Raw genomic sequence first — 19996 nt, forward strand, 5'->3', positions numbered from 1 at the left:
TAAGTGTTTTATTGTTTTGAAAAACAATGAATTGGAAAGAAATTTTGAGCAAGTATTTTTTAAAGCCTGTCCTTAAAAAAATGTTTCATTTTTGTTCAAAACATGTAAAATTTTTTTTGGCAAGTATTGATCAAATGATACCCTCCTAAATACTTAGTATCGTCTCCCTGGGGAAGAGCTAATGGTGCACTGATTGACGGTGACTGTTAGTCTTGTTCCAAGCTGTGAAGGGATCTTAGAACACTGATCAGTAAACTTTGTCTGTAAAGGGCTGAACAGTCAACACTGTAGCCTCTGCAGGCCATAAGGTCTCTGTGCAATTACACAACCCTGTCATTTTAGCAGAAAGGCAGCCATACATAAAAATGAAAAGATGTAGCTGTCTTCCCATGAAAATTTACTTATTATATACGGAAACTTGAGTTTCAAACGGTGTTCACTGGTTAAATGTTATGTGATTTTTGTCAAAAGCATTCCTAGCTCACAGATCATATAAAAATAAGTGGGGCATTGTGGGGGTGGGGGGGTGGATTTGGCCCAAAGTCTGTGGTTTGCCAACACTTGATTTAGAAGATGATTGTTAGAATCACAGGTCCAGGAGTCTGGTTGGTATGATTTGCATTCAGCTCCACAAGATCTGTGTGACCTTGGGCAAGAGCAAAGTGTCCTCTAGGCTTCAATATCCTCATCTATTCAATGGATGTAAAAATAGTGTCTGTCCTATAGGGTCATTAAGAGTAGGTGATAATCCAAGTTAAAGTTGAGCAGAATGCCCAGTGGTTCTCAGGTATTCTGTAAAACACTTTGGAAACTGGTATTATGTTTATCATGCTGAGTTAGTCAAATATTTTCCGTCAATGCCACTATTAGCCTGAATTTTGGCTGCAGGAGAGTAAGTGAACAGTTTAAGTCATTAAAATTTTCAAACAATAAATAATCAAGGAGCAAATTGTTCCTCTTTGTATTGTTCTTGTGACTTTTCCAGAAAGTCTCAAGTGATGTCAAAATAAAAAGCAAAAAGAAGAAACAAATAAGAAATGGTTTCTTTTGGAATATTATGAAAACCAAAGCTTAGAAAAATAAATTGGAGTGAGAGATTACTTACACTATAGACAGACTTGCTTCAGGGCTCCTATAAATATGGAAATCCCTTGGTACAATTAAAACATGATTTGATTTATAAGAATTAAACACACAGAGCAACATTTTTCTGCAACATCTGTGCCCAAATGGAAATATCACTGTACTTAAAACTCTACCATAACCCTTCAGAGAAGCTCATCTATCTGGCTGGTATGAAAGCATTAGGGATTAACTGTGGAAATATTCTTACATGCATTAGCTCAATGCTAGTCTGATGTTCAAAAATGAGTGACTGCGAAAGTATCCACAGTCCACTGGGGCTTTGGGTAAATTTTGGATAAATCTGTCCACTGAAAGCAGTTGCATCCATTGATAGGGCCCTCATGGCAACCTCTTTGGCTTCTAGGTCCAACAGATGTTTGAGGCTTGTGGGCCACTTTGTAAGGTATCCTCATTATAAGGCAGGTAGGTATATTAGTTGCCTAGTGCCACCATAACAAAGTATCACAGACTGGGTGGTTTAACTAGCAGTCCCCACCCATTTGGCATCACGGTTGGATTTGTGGGAGGCAGTTTTTCCATAGACCAGGTAGAGAGGGATGGTTTCAGGATCATTCAGGCACATTTATTGTGCACTTAACTTCTATTGTTATTACATTGTAATATATAATGAATTAATTATATAATTTGCCATAATGTAGAATCAATGGGAGCCTTGGGCTTGTTTGCTTCCAACTTGACCGTCCCATCTCGGAATGATGGGAGACAGTGACAGATCAGGCATTAGATTCTCATAAGGAACCCACAACCCAGATCCCTCACATGTGCAGCTCACTATAGGATTCACAGTTTTATGAAAATCTAATGATACCACTGATCTGACAGGAGGTGGAGCTCAGGCGGTAACTGGAACCATGAGGAACGATTGTAAATACCCATGAAGCTTTTCTTGCTCACCTGCAGCTCACCTCCTGCTGTGTGGCCCAGTAAGGTCCATGACCCGTGGCTTGGGAACCCCTGGCTTAAACAACAGCAAATTATTTTCTCACAATTCTGGATACTGGAAGTCTGAAATCAAGCTGGGTCAGTGTTTTCTGAGGCCTCTCCCCTCGGCATGCAGATGGCCATCTTTTCTCTGTCTTCACATGGGTTTCCCTGTGTGTGTCCTCTCCATCTCTTCTTGTAAGGATGTACGTCAGATTAAGGCCCACCCATATGATCTCATTTTAACTGAATTATACCTTTAAAGACCGCTCTGCAAATAAAGTCACATTCTGAAGTACTCAGAGTTAGGATTTCAGTGTATGAATTTTCAAGGGACATAATTCAGTGTGTAACAGTGTAACAGGAATGCCTATGTGTCCTGGATAGAAAACCAAGCACAACCTGCCCAGGATTATGCAAGGTGTGGCTTTTTACCCATTTTTTTTTTTTTACAAAGATGTTGTACTATCTTTACCACCTGCCCGCCTCCTGAGGGAGGGTTCAACAGAGTACCTAGGGCCGGAAGTGAGTTACTCTTTTTCAAAATTCTGTCCAAGCAAAGACAAAATCTGTCAATGAACAAAATGGTAAAGACAGAACATAAGCAAAGTCTACATTTTTGTCCACAGAACTGCTTTTTTTCCACTTATGCAGAGATGACCTTAGGCCTGGATTTCTCAAAGTGTATCTGAGGATCTGCTAGTTGCCGATTAGAAATGCAGATTTCTGAACAACTGATTCAGACATTTTAGGGGTAGGGCCTGAAAGGTTCACCATTTAACATTCTCTCAGAATGATCCTTCCACTCTCATAAGGTTGAGGACTTTTGGTTGAATTAAGACAAGAACTCATAGCCTTGAGACTTAGGGAACAGACTCTTCTCAAGACATAGGAACTTGTTAGAATTTGCACAGCCTCAGGCTTCACTGCAGACCTTCAGAATCAGCAACTCTGAGGGCATGGCCCAGCAATCTGTGTTTAAAAGTCCCCCAACTGATGCTGGTGACAAGTGATTAGGGGAACCAGTGGGGTACTGAGAACCCCGCATTACTGCCACCCCACTTCTGAAAGTACTGCTCTGATTAAAAAAAAAAAAAATTGTAGGTTTCTGTTTCAGCCGAGCGTTCATTTCTTATCAGTTCATTTGCTTGTTCTTTCAATCATGAGCATTTTTCTACATTTCATCTCTTTTCAGAAAAGCATTTAAAAATGACTCTATCAATGGACAATAGGAAGGAATCACTGATGACATGAGTGACAATTTTGGAACCCCAATAGCTTGATTTTTCATCTAAAATTTACCAATGATTGGAAAGGTTTTTGGTTAAAGACTTACTTGTTCTGTACCTCTTTTTAAATGCCAGTGAAGAAGGACTAATACCATCTGACTCCTCTTATGGAGGGACAAATGCAACGCAGATATTCTCTGGCAAAGATTGAATAAACCTTTTTCTTTGTGTAGAATCAAAACATTTCCAGCATTGATTCCTATTACTACTAAACTTTCAGCTATGATAGCATTATATAACAGAAATATATAATTTTGGCCAAAGTGTTGTATCTAATAAAAATTGTTCTAAAATAATTGTATTTATCTCAGTGAACAATGTGACTATGTAGGCTAAGGTTTGGGTTGATAAAATCATTCTTTTGTTATTTTTGTGTATATATTTGTTACTGAGCCTATGAGCACTAAAAGCGGTGACATATCATACCCTGGAAAAGCACATGGAGATGTACCCCAAAGCCCAGCACAGTGCCTGGCACACAGTAGACTAGTAGGTGCCAACAAGTACCTGCTAAATGCATAATACTCACTACACCATCATTTCCTGCCTGAGCACTAGAGACGGAGGGACTAATAAGCTCTTGTATTCCCTCATTCATTGCCCTGCAGGGTTCCAGGGTTCTCCTCTTAACCCTCTTTCCAGAGTAAGCTCCTTTCCTAGGCTGAGTGACATCAGGAAATCCAGACCTCAGTGGAGAACTCTATTTGTGTGTGACTCTGCACCAATACAGAGTAGAGGTTTGTGGAGGTGATATGGCTCTGATGAGTGGAGAAACACCAAGGTTCTTGGTCTTGCACCAATAGGATTAATAACACAGACACACGTGGAGTGGTTTTAAGGAGCGAAAAGTGTAATAGGCAAGAAAGGAGGAAGAAAGAAGAGACTAGCTCTCCCGTACAGAGACAAGGGATAGGGGCTTGGAATAAAAACAAACGCTGTGTGTCGTGGAAAAGTGCTAGATTACAGGGGAGGCCGGGGGAGGTGGTGACTGATTTTCATATGGCCCACGGGATTGGTTTGGCCAGATGTGTCATTTACGTTGCCTGCAAAAAATGTGGCCCTCCTACCGTAGTCCTTTAATATGCAAATGCAGGTCTCCATGATGTTCTGAACACATGGTGTTATCTGGAGGCGGCCATGACACTTGGCACAGGTGGTGACAAAGAGAAGACAGCGGGAATGCCATATTGAGTGAACCCAGTTTCTAATGGCCTGCATTTGCATATCAAAGCTTACTCACCCGGCCCTTCAAACCTCCTTTTCTGTTAGAAAAGAGATGGTTTGGGGGTTGTTTCTTATTGCAGGAAGTTTTCCACAGAGAACCTGTATCCTTATTATCTGCCTAAAATAATTTCGTAGTAACTCCGGTATTAGAGATACACAGACAGCACATGACATGTGCAGACACTTCCTGTACAGGTACTGCGGAATACTCCTTCCATCCCGGCTATTTCCTCAAGTCTAGGCTTTGCTCCTTGTGTCTTCAAGCACACCCTCCAGACTTCCTAACCCATCTTCATCTTCGAGCTAATGAAGCTAACTGGCCACTCCCACTTGCCAGGCAGTTGGGACGTTCCTCAAACATTTTTTAAATTCGGAAATTATGTAGCAAAGGGTCTAGTTTTTCACCATGTGCTGGCTTGGAGCTGTGCCCGTTTGATACTAAAAGGGAAGAGGCAGACATTGCAAAATGCCCTTTCTTTTCTCCTTCCCATCCTCTAATTTTATTTCTTGAAAGCTTAGCATGGCTGCCTCTCAGAAACCTTTGGATTCTCTCTTCATTTGCTTCCTACCTCAGTCTAGGTTCCTGGATGTATGAGGATAGGAAGATACATACATGATTCCTGATCTCTTGGAATTAGTAGCATCAATGGGGCAGAGACTCATTAGATTACAACAACACGATTTTAAAAAGCAAAGAAAGGAAGCTGAACTCTACCATACAAAGGCACATAGATAGGGTTTCTAGAAGATGCCAGAGCTGAGTCCAGAAAGGAGCTATCTACAGCAAGGAAAAGATTTCGTGGGAAAAGACGAAGGCTCTGCAAAGGCATAGAGCTCTGAAACTGCACTGCTGTTCCGGCTTGAGTCCAGTTTTCCTCCCTTAGGCGTTGGCAGCAGAGTAAGCACATTTCAACACTTCCTCCTCCCTGTCTCTGATGGGAAACATCCCTTCTAGGCTTGTCCCTGCTCCTTCAGGGGCCAAGAGTGATCCATTACCCACTGCAGGGAGACTCTAGCTGAGCAGAAAGGGTTTTGATGCCCACCCTGAGACCTTGACCCTGGCTTACCCCTTTTCCTCACTGGAGGATTCCAAATCCTGCCGAGACTGGCTGGGGGACATGTTGCCAGGACTTGGGGATGCCGGCACTCAGAGTGGACGAGTGTGACAGGCTTTGGAAGGGGCCGTCATTATTCCAAGGCTGAGTTCTGTCCCGTGGAGCTAGTGTCTGCCAGGTGCTGATATAGTCACCGACAGTTCAGGTAGTAGTTCACCAGGCTGCCCAGGTTTCCTGTTAGACCGGATGAGCCAACTTTAAAAGAGTCAGGAAAGGAGGGATAACGCTTCAAATAGATGGAAGCTATTTCAATCTACAGAAGTTAGACGTAGCTTGTTCATCTATTTGAACCTTGGGCAGGCAAATTTCCTGCCATCAACAACAGGCAGAAGAAACATTGGTTGAAGAAAAAGGAAAAAAAAAACGCTATTTTTTAGCCAAGAAGATAGAATTGGAGAGTTCTTTTTAAAAAGTGTATTATGATTCAATCATATCCGTGAATCCTTCTGAAGACAGGTATTTTGCTAGGCGCTGGGGATAAAAAGATGACTGTGATTTGGCTCTGCCCCAGGTGGATTTGGTAGTTCAGACGATCAATATGTAAATAGAAAATTGTAACACAGCACCATGAAGGATCTATTAGGAAGCTTTAAAAAAATGTAAAAGAGCATAGAATAGGGAGTAACTAATTCACCCCTGAGGACCAGGGAGAGAGGAGGTCACTTTTAGTCTATGTAGAAGAAGAACAGGGGAAGCCACTTTTTTTTTTTATTATTTTTTTTTAAGTTGAACCACGGGAACTTGGAAAAAATCAATTTCTATTTGGCAAAAAAAAAAAAAAAAAAAAAAATTCAAATGTTTATCCTAACACTAAGAGCAGGAATGGCATGGAGGTTTCATCCCCTTCACCAACTCTGACCAAATGGAAATCACTGCCTACTGGCTGTGTTGAGAATGACTGTGAGGACTCTTGGCCAATAGGAAAGGATAGTATTGAAACTGATAATTCCATTCTGGCTCAAGAATGGGCAGCTTGTGGCATAAATTGACCCTAGTTGCCATACTTACATCATAAGGAGTTTGTTAAGTAAAAGCACAGAAGTCTGGTAAGTACAAGATGTCACTATATCATACAGATGACAGTTCATGGCATTTGGGAGTAGAAAGTTTATGTTGGAGTCTAGGGACAGGTACAAGATCCAGCTCAGGAGACCCACTGAAGAGCTATGTGGGGGCTGTATTGGGAAGTGCTTTGAATGACCTGGTAAGCACTCTTCACACTGCCGCTTGTATCCTATTGCCTATTTAAGTTATTTTTTTAAAAAACAAATACACTTACCCTTCCCTGCCCTCCCCAAAAAATGCATGGAGGTTTCAGCGTTCTCTGCTGCTTTCGTTTTGTCAAATTCAAAGCCTCCTTTTAAGGAAAGGTCACAAAGCACTAAGGGAACATACAGTAAGTATTTTGCAAATTAAATTGGAGGATGTTTTTAGATTAAACAAAAACCAAGTTCTGTGAAGGCACAGATTTTGTTTTTACAAAGGTCGAAATCACTGCATAAAGATTTTTTTTTTTTTTTACTACTAAGAAAGTATCCAAAGAAGTTATTTAAGTCTGTTTCAGTCCAGGTTCTCAGAATCCACAGCATAAGAAAAATTAAGAATGCTTCATTATGCCCTGCCAGAGGTTAGCTTTCCAGGCAAAAATCTGTGCTGTGTCCCCATGGAATTCTATAAATTGCATCGAGGATATTGAAAATTGACCCAAGGGCTTTAACCAGAGAATACTGAAATGTCCTTCTGTGTATATTTCAGTTACAGTTATACATTTTTCTTTTGACATTTAGGCACCCCAAGAAACTTCGGATCCGATTGTAAAAGTGTTTTTTTTAACCAGGTGTGCACAGGAGAGAAGGTTGAGGAACTTTCCCCAAATCAACCTGCTACGATCCTATCCTAGATGATTCTGATCTATAATTCTCTGTATATCCTACAGAAACATTCCTATCTTTCGAAGATTTCTAGCAGTGAGCACAAGCACAGGGTTGACCACTGCAGAATCACACAGGACGACTCATTCATAAAAAGCACTGATTGTAGAGGGGGCTAAATGTCTTTCCTGGTGGGTAGTTTGCATTTCTTCTTGGTGGGTTTTATACCCCGACCTCCATTCTTTGGAGTTTTGTTTGATATTAATCCCCAGTGACCTGCTAAAACTGGAAATACCTGAGGAGACGTTAGATCACATAAAGACACTCATCCAATATATTGTAATAATTTTGTTTTTTGAGATGGAGTTTTGCTCTTGTCACCCAGGCTGGAGTGCAGTGGCACCATCTTGGCTCACTGCAACCTCTGCCACCTGGGTTCAAGTGATTCTCCTGCTTCAGCCTCCTGAGTAGCTGTAATTACAGGTGCCTGCCACCATGGCCAGCTATTTTTTTTTTTTGTATTTTTAGTGGAGACAGGATTTCATCATGTTGGCCAGGCTGGTTTTGAACCCCTGACCTCAGGTGATCCACCTGCCTCGACCTTCCAAAGTGCTGGGATGATAGACATGAGCCACCATCCCTGGGTGATAAACTGTTTTTACAAGAAGAAGAAAGAACTACAAGTTTAGCATAGGTGGATCATGACTGACACGCCTCCAGACTCTTGATAAATTTACTACGAAGAGAAGGCTAATTTCACCCTTGTGTCAAGGGCTATTTGGTGGGGGAGGGTGAGGGATGGTTCTTCTCCAGCTGTAAGCATGGGAAACCAGATCGAAAAGGACTATGGGACATTCCTTCAGGTAGAACTTCTGTCCCTGGGCTGCTTCTCCTTGGAAAAGAGTAAAAGGAGTTGTCAGACTGATAATAGGGGAAAGAGTAAGATGGATCAGGAATTTTAAAAATCTTTGCATTACCTGGAAGCGAGGTGCAAAATCTAGAGAGGCACAAATAACAGAGGGTAGAAGTAGAATTTGGGGAAAGCTTTTCAGACCTCCTCATGTGATCCATCAGTTCTGACTAGGTCCCTGATGGATGGTTGGATGCAGGTCTGGAGAAAACACCTTTAGAACTGTGTCTGGTTTCCTGTCCCTCTGTGTGGCAGGACCCCCCACATTTTGGTAGTTTTCACTCCATTTGTGTTTATCACAGGGAAGATACAGAAAGATCATAGAACCATTCCATAAGGCAAGTCTCCAAGGATATAGAAAAGTTCTCTGTTCTGGGGATGCACTTGTACAGCTGGCTTCTTATTGTGGGAGACCGCTTTTCCGTGGTGGTCATGACAGGGAAATTCCAATCAAATGGGGAAGGTCACTTCCCTGACCTTACCCAGCCAGGGAAGTGACCAGAAACCACAGGGAGGTATTTCTGTCACCACTAATGGCCTTACAACTCCTCAAAATTCTAATAATTCTTTTGAAAGCCTTGGAGTTTGAGTTTTGCAGTAGCAGGAAAGTAGAATTGATACCCTGACAATCCCTGACCCCGGTCATCCCTGGAGTGGGTGGTTGTTCAAACCTGTCATAGATTGAGGAGGTATCGCAGGATTCCACTGTTATTTGCCGCTGTAAAATTCCATCGTGCAAGGATAAGCCCAGTGCCCTCTGCTTTAAGTCAGGAGGCGGCAAGTCATTGCTGCAATGCAGCTGAGGTTTGCAGGATGAGTTAGGCAGCCTCTCTGGCTGGAAGGCAGAGAGCTTTAGGGAAGAAAGTGGGAATGCAGGAGCCAAAGATCCTCTTAGCCAGTGTCCAGGGTGGGTCCCAGGCATGGCAAAAATTTGCATTTATTTCTTCTCTACCTTCTGTTCTTCCTGTGAAGAACTGAATCAGAAAGACTGATTTCTGAGGGAAGGTAAAGTTTTCTCTAAGCCTATCAACATGTATGCTTACTATTGATTGATTATTTATTACATGGCCAACCCCTGACTTGGGTACATCTCCAGTTATACGATGCACAGCCCTGCTTGGAGGTAGGTATATTTACCCCTGTTTTCCAGATGGAAATGCTGAGGCACAGACAGGTACAGTGACTTGCCAAGATCACACAGTGAAGAGGTGTCAGAGTCAGGCTTACTATCTAGTTTCCTCCAGTAGTCCTAAAGTTGCCTTTTCGGTATGCCGCACTGCTTCCATGCCTGATCTGAACGTGGGTCCTGGGGCAGCCAGACCCCACTACACAACCCCATGTGAAAAGTCATGACGTGTGCTTGGTGGGCTGGGTTGGGGGGTGGGGCTTCCACTGATTCCCTTTGGCTAAGGCAGGGGGCTGTGTTGGGTGCCCCTGTCCTGCGCTCTGGGATGTGGCTGTGTTTTCATTTCTCACTTGCATTGCCGTGATCTCTCAGGTGTAGTGTGCCAATTCCCAAACCAGATACCATCTCTCTCTCTCTTTCGTAGGCACGGTCCTGTTGTGCCAGGCCAACCAGGAGGGATCTTCCATGTACAGTGCCCCCAGTTCACTTGTATATACTTCCGCAAGTAAGCCCACTGTCGTGGCTCTCTTTTTGTTTTGTGACATAAATCTGAGTCCAATCACCTTCCTTGCCATGTAAGTTCTCTCCCCCTCCCTCCGCCCCACCCTCTCGTGGGTGTCTCTGAGGTGAAGTTATTTTTCATAAGCATGTCTCTGTCTCCCGTGCCACTTCCCAGATGTCCTGGCCATTCTTTGTTAGATCCGTCAGGATTTGGGTCCAATGGTTGGGATGTGGGCGTGGGGCTGGTGGGGAGGGGTATGGGAGGGTGGGAAGCTTTAGCTCGTTGCCTGCCTTTTATCATAGCTTTGCAAACTCATATCAAAATAGTTTAATAGCATATGCAGGCCACCCAGAAGGCACCCTCGCCTAGCAGAAGATGCCCGACCAGGACTCCTGTACATGGCTGTCTCCTGATCATACTACTAGCCTGCAGCTTGCTGCTTGTTTGCTATTCTGTCCTTTGCTATGTAATTTCAATGAAGAGAGGCAAAGAGAAATGTAGTTCCCCCCTCATTTAATGAAGTGCAGAGAGAGTAGCAATAAAGAATCGTCTTTTAAAAAGTTGGGGCATTTAAACATATGTAAGTATAGCCGTCAAGTGCTGGAGGGAAAAGACCAAAACTAAATGCACGATGTAGATCACCATGTTGATATGGCAGAACCAAATTTCTTTGCCTGGGGTGGATGCTCTGGTGTGAAGCATGCCCTACCCTCGCCCCAATTCCCAGAGCAGGTGGAAGAATTAAAGCTGCCGCCAATTCTACCATGTTCTCCCAGAGGGTATGTCCCTGCTTAAAGAGTCTCCCAGTCACAGCTGAGACTTTATCATCTGTTTTGTACAAAGCACGTAAATTCTGTGACATTTCCATAACTGCTCAATGAGTTGTCTTTAGGGTCAGTGTTCAAAAGTGAGTCTGGGGGCCCTGGGGTGGGGGTGGGGGCTGCTTCTTAGACTGGTTGTAAAAGGCAGGGGTGGGAATGAGGGCAGGAATACCAGGCTCCAGAGATAAGAGACACAGGAGAATCCTCAACTTCATGCCAAAACCCAGCATCTTTATTTCTTAAATTGGGAAGCTGAGGAAAACCAATCTCCTCACTGTGATGGCAAAGGTTACCAGTGGTCACAGGGAAATGAAATATAATGTGACACACGCAAGGGGCTGAGGTATTTAGGAGGTCCAACAGCCAGTTGTTTTTCCTTGTTAGAGTTTTTTTTGAGACTAAGTCTCACTCTATGACCCAGACTGGAGTGCAGTGATGTAATCTCAGCTCACTGCAACCTCCGCCCCTAGGTTCAAGCAGTTCTCATGCTCAGCCTCCCAAGTAGCTGGGATTACAGGCATGTACCACCATGTCCACTGGTTTTATTTTTAGTAAGAGATGGGGTTTCCCCATGCTGGCCAGGTTGTTCTACTCCTGACTTCAGGTGATCCACCCACCTCGACCTCCCAAAGTGCTGGGATTACAGGCATGGGCCACCACACCTGACCCAGAGTATGATCTTCAATAGCAGTTTTGGCATTGATTAAGTGCCAAGATATTTTTCTGTGCCTCCCAAGAAGCCCAAATCTAACCACACTGGCAAGACGTGGTTCTTTCTGAATTTGTGACAGCTACGGCCCCCTTCGGGCCAGTGTAGATGTGTGTCCAAGTATCTCCTGGAATTGTACTGCTACTACACATTTCACATGTGCAGACTTGTGTATTCCTCTCAAAACCTGCACCAGGTAGGTATCACCATGTTTGTTTTACAGCTGAGGACATGGAGGGCACTCAGAAGTGGATTAATTTGCCCAGGATCGCAGAGCCATTATGTGGTAGATTGGTCTTCTGAACCTGGGAAAATTATTCATCCTTCAGCTGCCTTTCCGAGTCTATCTGACTAAATCTGATCACTGTTCCATGCACCTGGCTTACCTTCTTCTCTATAAATATTTTCTGAAGGAGAATTGGTGTACCAAAACCATAGGGTTGAGTCCTAGAATATTAATTATTTTTTTCTCTAACACTGCTGTCCTATAGAAACGTCTGGGATAAAATCTTTATGCTATCCAGCACAGTGCTGATGGGACTGAGGCACAAATTTTTATCTCATTTTATGTTACATTAACTAACCACACAGGGCGAATGGTTACCATATTGCACAGTATGGCTCTATATTGTATGACATATCTATGTATCCATTTTCTTTACACAAGTGAACAAAACAGTCAACTCCAGAAGAGTGCTAGTTTGAATTGGTATAGCTATTCTGGTTTTTTTTTAATGAGATGCAGTCTCACTCTGTCAACCAGGCTAGAGTGCAATGACACGTGATCTTGGCTCACTGCCAACTCCGCTTCCTGGGCTTAAGCAATTCTACCTCAGCCTCCTGAGTAGCTGGGATCACAGGCGCTCACCAGTGCGCCTGGCTAATTTTTGTATTTTTAATAGAGACGGGGTTTCACCATCTTGACCAAGCTGGTCTTGAACTGCTGACCTCGTGATCCACCCACCTCAGCCACCCAAAGTCCTGGGATTACAGGCGTGAGCCACTGCGCCGGGCCGGTATAGCTAGTCAAGTGACTTGGGGAAAGCATATGTCTCACATAGCACACATGAAAATATTTCCCACATTCTCCATTATAAAATAGCTGAAGCATACAGAGAAAATGAAACCACCTAAAGCAAGGGTTACCCAACCCAGCCCATGGCCTGTTTTACAAGGCTTATCAACTAAAAATGGTTTTTAGATTTTCTAAAGGAATGTAAAAACCAAGCAACAAAAACAGCAGAGACCTAAACAGCCTGCAAAGCTTAACATTTTAACAGCCTGGCTCTTTACAGAAGGAGTGTGCTGATCTCCAATTTAAAGGGTTGATTTTAGTATTAAAAATACAAAGTGGCAATCTCACTGCACTGCGTGTAACTGTACTTTAAAGTAAAAATTTATAATTATGGAAATCTTACAATGTGCATCCAACGTCATTTCTAAATTTTATCAGTCATATTACCTACACATTTCATCTTATCATGCCATGTACTCTTTATGAAAATGGCTTCATGGCCCCATAATGCTCTGTTGTTTCACATTATATTTTAATCTGTCCCCCCGTTCTCAAGAACTTAGGTTCGTAGCACTTTTTTCAAAAATATTAAACAAAATAAATGCTCTTTAATAAAGCAGTTTTAAAGAAAATAGCTAATTTTACTACCCCATTAAAAAGCAAAACAAAACCTAGTTTCTTACATTAAGAATCTTCACTTATCGACGCTTGAGCAAGGGTATTCAGATTCTCAAACTCGATTAGTATTTTGTAATGGTGACCAGCTCTGAGACCAGTTGGGTAGCCAGAGGGGTTTTCGATTATTTCTATCTGTACTCTGTGCATCGGTGTTGAATGTTAAGTTTATCTGCACATCCCTAAGACACATTGCTGCAGTTTCCTTTCCCCTTTACGGCTTTTTGGTCTAGGCCGTTTGTGGTTTGCTGGCTCTGCAACGTTCACTTAGATTTGTCTCTTCCAGATTAGATGTATATTCTAGTACAAAGCCATTCCTCATTTCCTGCCACAGTTCAGCCAGTACATCGAGGGTCATTTTTGCATGAACACCTGTGTACACACACCACCCCTCATACCAGTTATACTCATCATCCAGGATTGTTCTCCCAACAGGTCCCATTTGCACAGGGCTCGGTCACACATTTTGTCTTTACACTCTGATAGGTGAAAATTTTTTCTCTAGGAATCCAGCCATTGCCCTCAAAGCTGAGGCTACCATACTTCCCCGCAATCGTGTAGGATCCTCTTATTTTTTAACTTGAAAATGCATGTGTTCCTTATTTCTGTTGAACAGCTGTGCTCCTGAAAAAGGTGTGTGTAAATGACACTTTTGTATGTTGAATCCTGTGTGTCTACTGACTTCCAAGATAGCTCTGGAGTTTTGTTTTGCTGTACTTCTTTTCCTCCGTAGATCTTTAAATGGCCTTAGATTTTATTTTTTAAGACTTAAATTGCACCTCTTCCTAGCCAAAGAGCTAATCATCTGTAAATAACACCCTTAAATGCAGTAGGGGAGATGGTTTTTAAAGGAACCCTGCTGAATTAGTCTGTAATGAAAATAATTCCTACTGAAGTTATCTGCTTTTGAGGATGTATTTTTGTATAATGGTGAGGTTTTTTTCCCCATTAAGTGAATCATCCCAAATATGTAACCCAGGACACCTAAAAGTATTAAGAGAAGGATTTTTACTCAGAACTTTGGGTCTATACAATCTAATTCCACAGACTCTTCCATCGGACCCCAAATGACTCCAGTTTTTCTCCCTCACCCCTGAACTTCACGTGGGTTTGAAACCCTAGTTCAAATTGTCGCAGGTCATTATGCATCCTCTTACATGTCCCACTAAACTGCTCTCATCCAGAGTATAAACTGGGCCTGCTTTCTATCCAACTTAAATAAAGAAAGAACAAAACTCTGGAGAATTAGGCAAGATTACCTAGTATCAAATGCAAAAGATTGACCATTATTTTTCAGTAGGCTTTCAATGGAAACAATTCAACCCCTTAACAGGAAGGTTTAGTGACACGGGAAGGGCTGCTGGCATGTGTGCTGTTCATCCCCGTCTGAAGGCCAGTGTTCAGCCCCCTTCTCTTGTTCAAGGGAGAAGTACTAGCTGTATTATTGGCAGCACTGTTTTGCATACAGTGAATGCTCAACATCAAAACTGGCACCAGGCAGAAACAGGAAGGTAAAGAACATACCACATCTCTTCGAAATTAAAACATGAATTCCATTTTCATTAGTTGAAGTATCAAGAGGTAAATCATTGGTTCAATGAATGAAAAGTTCACTTCTGATTCAGATTAGCAAAGCGAGCTATCACTGATCCTTATTTACATATGAAGTAGCTGTTTCCAGACGCACATAAATGTTACTTTTGTTGTCTTCATGATTTTATGAATACATTTTTAATTACAATAGTAACAGGTGCTCATTGCAATCAGTGTGAAGTGTGCAAACACGCAAACACACACACACACACACACACACACACACACACACACACACACACACACGCACGCACTTGGAATAATGCAGGATAACATCTTCACTTTATCCAGTAACACAAACCCTTAAAATAAAGTCTTTGGATGCCCAGTACTTTTCTACATTTTCTCCATGGTTATTCAGAAAAGGACATCCATGCATGCAATGTTTGGGGTGTGTTATTAGTTTCACTTTACACAGAGGAGAGTGTAGGTGTTAGTTACATGGGCATTCCATATATTAATCATATTTAGTTTCACATAATACATTGTGACCTTCCCCTTTTAAGCCTTTTAGATATTTTCATACTGTTTAATGGCATAAGTGGTCAACAGTCAATTCAACCATTCTCTAGCCACAGGCATTCAAAGCTACTTCTTTGTATAATCCCGCTATAAGACTCTGGTAAACATCTTTGCCAACACCCTTACAGACCACTACTTCCCATTCTACACTCAGCATTCCCGAACATGGAAGTGTTGTTTCCCTCCCAGCATTCCTGCCAGTACTGACATGTTTTGCTCTCTTTATTTTTGCCAATTGCATAGTGAAAACTAACATCTCAAATTGTTCTAGTTTGTATTTTTCTCCTATTAGTGATCATCATCTGTTACGTTTTGCATTTAGACCATACTTTTGAATCCCCAGTACACATCTCCGTTTGAATTTTTTCTCATTTTATTGTCAATTCACATGTGAGTGATACTTGTTCATTAGGAGGATAACCTATGAATAGCTTAGAAGTCGCAAATCTATTTCCTATTTTGATGATGGATGTTGCTCACATTGCACTATACATTTTTAATTACATAGGCAAATGTGTCTGTCTTTTCGAATTATTTTTAGGTATCATTCTGGATTACAAAATGCCTGTCAAGATCAAGTTTTGTTTTGCACCGTATTAGTAAGATTGGGCCGCTATAACAAAACACCATACATAAGAATCTTCTTACGGTTCTGGGGGCTGCAAGTCCTAGATCAGGGTGCCAACAAGATTGGGTTCTGGTGAAGGCTTTCCTCTTGACTTACAGATGGCCGCCTTCTCCCATGTTTTCACAAGACAGAGAGCGGGGAGGGAGAAAGAAAGAGAGGGGAAAAAGCCCTTTCTGGTGTCTCTTCATATAAAGGCACTCATCTTATGAAGGCCCCACCCTCAGGACCACATCTAAACCTAATTACCTCTCAAAAGGCCTCATCACCAAATACTGTCACATTGGGGGTTACAGCTTCCACACATGAATTTGGGTGGAGGCGGCATAACTCAGTCCATAGCAAGCCCCTTGATACGGGGATGTCAGTTTTATTTGTCAAGGGCTAGATAAGCATTTTCCAGATTAAAGTTCTTTATGGTTTTATATGCTTATCAATGCCATTGGCTGTATTTTCCACAGTTCCATGAAAGTCAAGAGTTGAATGTCAGATCCACATCAGGACAAAACCTCAAGTTAACATAAGATGCATGACCATTTCTCCTGCAATTTTCACCCTGATAGCCCTCCCACCTCAAAAGAAAAAATAGGTATCATGGGCAAATGCTTGGGAACCTGCATGTTATCAAATGCAAAATCATTTCCTCATTTATTCACATCTGTGAAACTCAAGGGCAAGCGGTAGGGGCGTAGTTTTAATTGATATATTGATTACAGATTTTATGGAAGTAATTGGGTGAAATTCATAAAACAATGATTTAAGTGGCAGAAACATACATAAATCAGGCCTGCACTATTTTACTTTTAGGTAATTGATAGAACTTCCATGGGTTTCTGCAATTAAAGTAAGGACCTAAATTAATTTATGGCTTCCTCTTCTGCAGAATACAGGAAATGTCAGCAGGCTGGACTCTAATAGAAAGTACACATAAGGTCATTGTGTTACTGACACATTCGTTTGAAGAGTTATGTCTTCTTTTTCCCTCACTTGCCAGTAACTGACAGCTTCTTGCTTTCCTCCCTATTTTTTTTCTAATATTTTATGGAGGGGGTGCTTAAAAATACCTAGCTCTGGGATGAAGGTAAGCAAGTGAGGTGCTCACTTCAGACAAAGATTAAAGGGGTGCCCCAACTCCTCAAATAGCATTTTAATGACATGTTTTTAAAAATCTAAAATAATGGAAAAACATCCATGCTAAACAGAGTATCAAGACAGAATAGATTTTATTAATTTTTTCTTTTGGAGCCTTAAGATCCAATCTGGGGCCGGGCGCGGTGGCTCAAGCCTGTAATCCCAGCACTGTGGGAGGCCGAGGCGGGTGGATCACGAGGTCAAGAGAGCGAGACCATCCTGGTCAACATGGTGAAACCCCGTCTCTACTAAAAATACAAAAAATTAGCTGGGCATGGTGGTGCGTGCTTGTAATCCCAGCTACTCAGGAGGCTGAGGCAGGAGAATTGCCTGAACCCAGGAGGCGGAGGTTGCGGTGAGCCGAGATCGCGCCATTGCACTCCAGCCTGGGTAACAAGAGCGAAACTCCGTCTCAAAAAAAAAAAAAAAAAAAAAGATCCAATCTGGCTTCATCCAGTACTACTTAAATTTTGATAGTCTACTGATCAAGGATTTAAAAAAAAAGTTTTAAAAGATTGCATTAAAACATCATTTATCTTCATTACAGTTTTTGGGTGTTTCCCCCCTTCCACTTCTGACTTAAGTTCTGCAATGCCTGTTGTTACCCTAGTTCCAGCCCCGAAAGTATGATGTCCATAAACATAAATCATGGTTATTAGGCATCACCACGTGTCAGGCATTCTGCTACTCCCTTCTTATGAACTTCGTCCTCAGAAGAAAGCATAGAACAGGTATGATTACTTATGCCCTCTTTTCCCAGGAGGTAATTTAGGCTTAGGGGCATTAAAGAAGCTTGACCAAGATCACCCACTAGATCAGCCTTGAACCAAGCGTGTTCCTCTTCACTACTCTCTGAACCTTCTCCCAGAGGTGGGAAGGAGCATGCTCTAAGAATTCGCTCAGCAAGAAGTGGTCCTGTGGGACCTCTCAACACGTGTCCACTATCTCTATTTGGGCCAAGGTTGTGCTCTCTCCTCCCCATCCCATGATGTCTGGAAAGGCAGTTTTTCCCTTTTTGATATCTCTGGCTAGGCTCTAGCACTTTTGTCTTTTTTTTTTTTTTGAGACAGAGTCATGAGACAGAGTCATGTTCGGTTGCCCAGGCTGGAGTACAGTGGCACAATCTCGGCTCATTGCCACTTCTGCCTCCTGGGTTCAAGTGATTCTCCTGCCTCAGCCTCCTGAGCAGCTGTGGCTATAGGCACGTGCCACCATGCCCAGTTCGATTTTCAGTAGAGACGCAGTTTCACCATGTTAGCCAGGATGATCTTAATCTCCTGATCTCGTGATCCGCGCACCTTGGCCTCCCAAAGTGCTGGGATTACAGGCATGAGCCACCTGCCCCACCCTCTTTGACCTTTCTAACCAATTTCAGGAAAAAATTAAAACCACTAGTTTAACCTCCCATCCCCAGTTGTTTAAAAGGGAAAGTTCTGCAAAGAGGCATCCACATTTCAGGCAGCTGCTATGTAGCTCTCTGTCGTTGCTTTGGTTATTAATCTCAATGCAGAATGGTGGCTTTCATCTTTTTCAGATGGGTGTCTTGTTTCTGCAAAAGGCCGCCAATTGCAGAAACTACCATCCCGTGGTGTGCCCCCAAACATCTTATTTGTCTTGATATTTCTTTCACAGAAATACATATGACAGATAAGGAGTCACTAGAGGATGCGTTTGCTTTGTGTCAGACAGATATTAAAACAATAAACTATGTTGCCCTGGGATTCTGGTGCATGCACAGCCAGAGAACAAGACCGAGATGAGATGTTTCAGAAAGGCAGTGAGGCAATTGTTCTGGGGGAATTCCCTGGAAACCCCAAGTCCTGTGATAGCATTGACAGAAACTGTTTTTTAATGCTCACATTCTCTTAAGAGGATCAACTGGCTGGGCCACCTCCTGCATTAAACTCCTTGACAATACTCACCCTCATCCAGCCTCATCAGCTGCAAGAGAAATCCTTCAATAGTTTGAGAGGCTTATTTTGAGAGTTTATTTTTTTAAGCACTTATCTGCACTTTATCTGCTTCCCCAAACTAATGTGGATTTAGAATTTAAAAAAAAAATCCATTTTACATTCAGTGCTCTGAGCAGGTACGTTGCAGGGCCAACGACAAGATCTTGCTTCATTCTTGAAATGGGAAGGAGAGTGTGATGCAGTGGAGCAGGTGCACATTCCTAAGGGCTCAGCTTTGTAAATTGAGCCAAGCCCTCTCTGGGTCTACAGAGCTGGGAATGATCAGCTCAGGAGGGGAGAGGCTGAATTCAAGGGCGCTCATGTCACTCAACAGTTGGAGAAATCACAGTCTCATGGCTTACCAGGCTTCTTGGACAGAAATGTGTCCAATCACAGAGGTGGCTGCTCCTTCCCTTCTCTTCCAAAATAAATCTCCTACTCAGTGCAAAGATCATGAGGAGAAGCTCAGGTTGCCTCTCATTAAAGGGAAAACAGAGCCTGGTATAGTTCATATAAACCTAGTAATAAAAACATGTGCTTTGCTAAGAATGTCAAAACACCATTTTCTTATATCATGCTTGGGTATGAAAGACCTGTCATGCCCAAAGCTATGTATTCCTCCTGGACAACTTGGGAGCATTGTTAAGAAAATGCAGTTTCAGGACCAAACACCACACCACGTATTTTAGATCTGTCTCCTTGAGTTTTGTTTGCCTGCACGTAGGCTCTTGATGCCTAATTGCTATTCATGTGAAAGAAAACAGCAAAGGCCTAACAGTCTGTGGGTATCTATTAGCCTTACCCTTCGTATTTGCCACAGCAATCTCAAACATTTCCAAAAGACTGTTT

At 42.4% G+C, this 19996-nt stretch overlaps 1 protein-coding gene across 1 annotated transcript in view; it reads left to right on the forward strand.

Annotated features, from left to right (window-relative positions):
• RBFOX1 (RNA binding fox-1 homolog 1) overlaps positions 1-19996 on the forward strand; it is a 2532432-nt gene that overhangs the window by 2441647 nt on the left and 70789 nt on the right. The window contains 1 exon segment of the mRNA XM_032257864.1: positions 10027-10107. Coding sequence (XP_032113755.1) covers positions 10027-10107 — 81 coding nt within the window.

This window comes from Sapajus apella, unplaced genomic scaffold (assembly GCF_009761245.1).
Source record: "Sapajus apella isolate SASKATOON/1434 unplaced genomic scaffold, GSC_monkey_1.0 scaffold99, whole genome shotgun sequence".
Classification (NCBI taxonomy): Eukaryota; Metazoa; Chordata; class Mammalia; order Primates; family Cebidae; genus Sapajus; species Sapajus apella.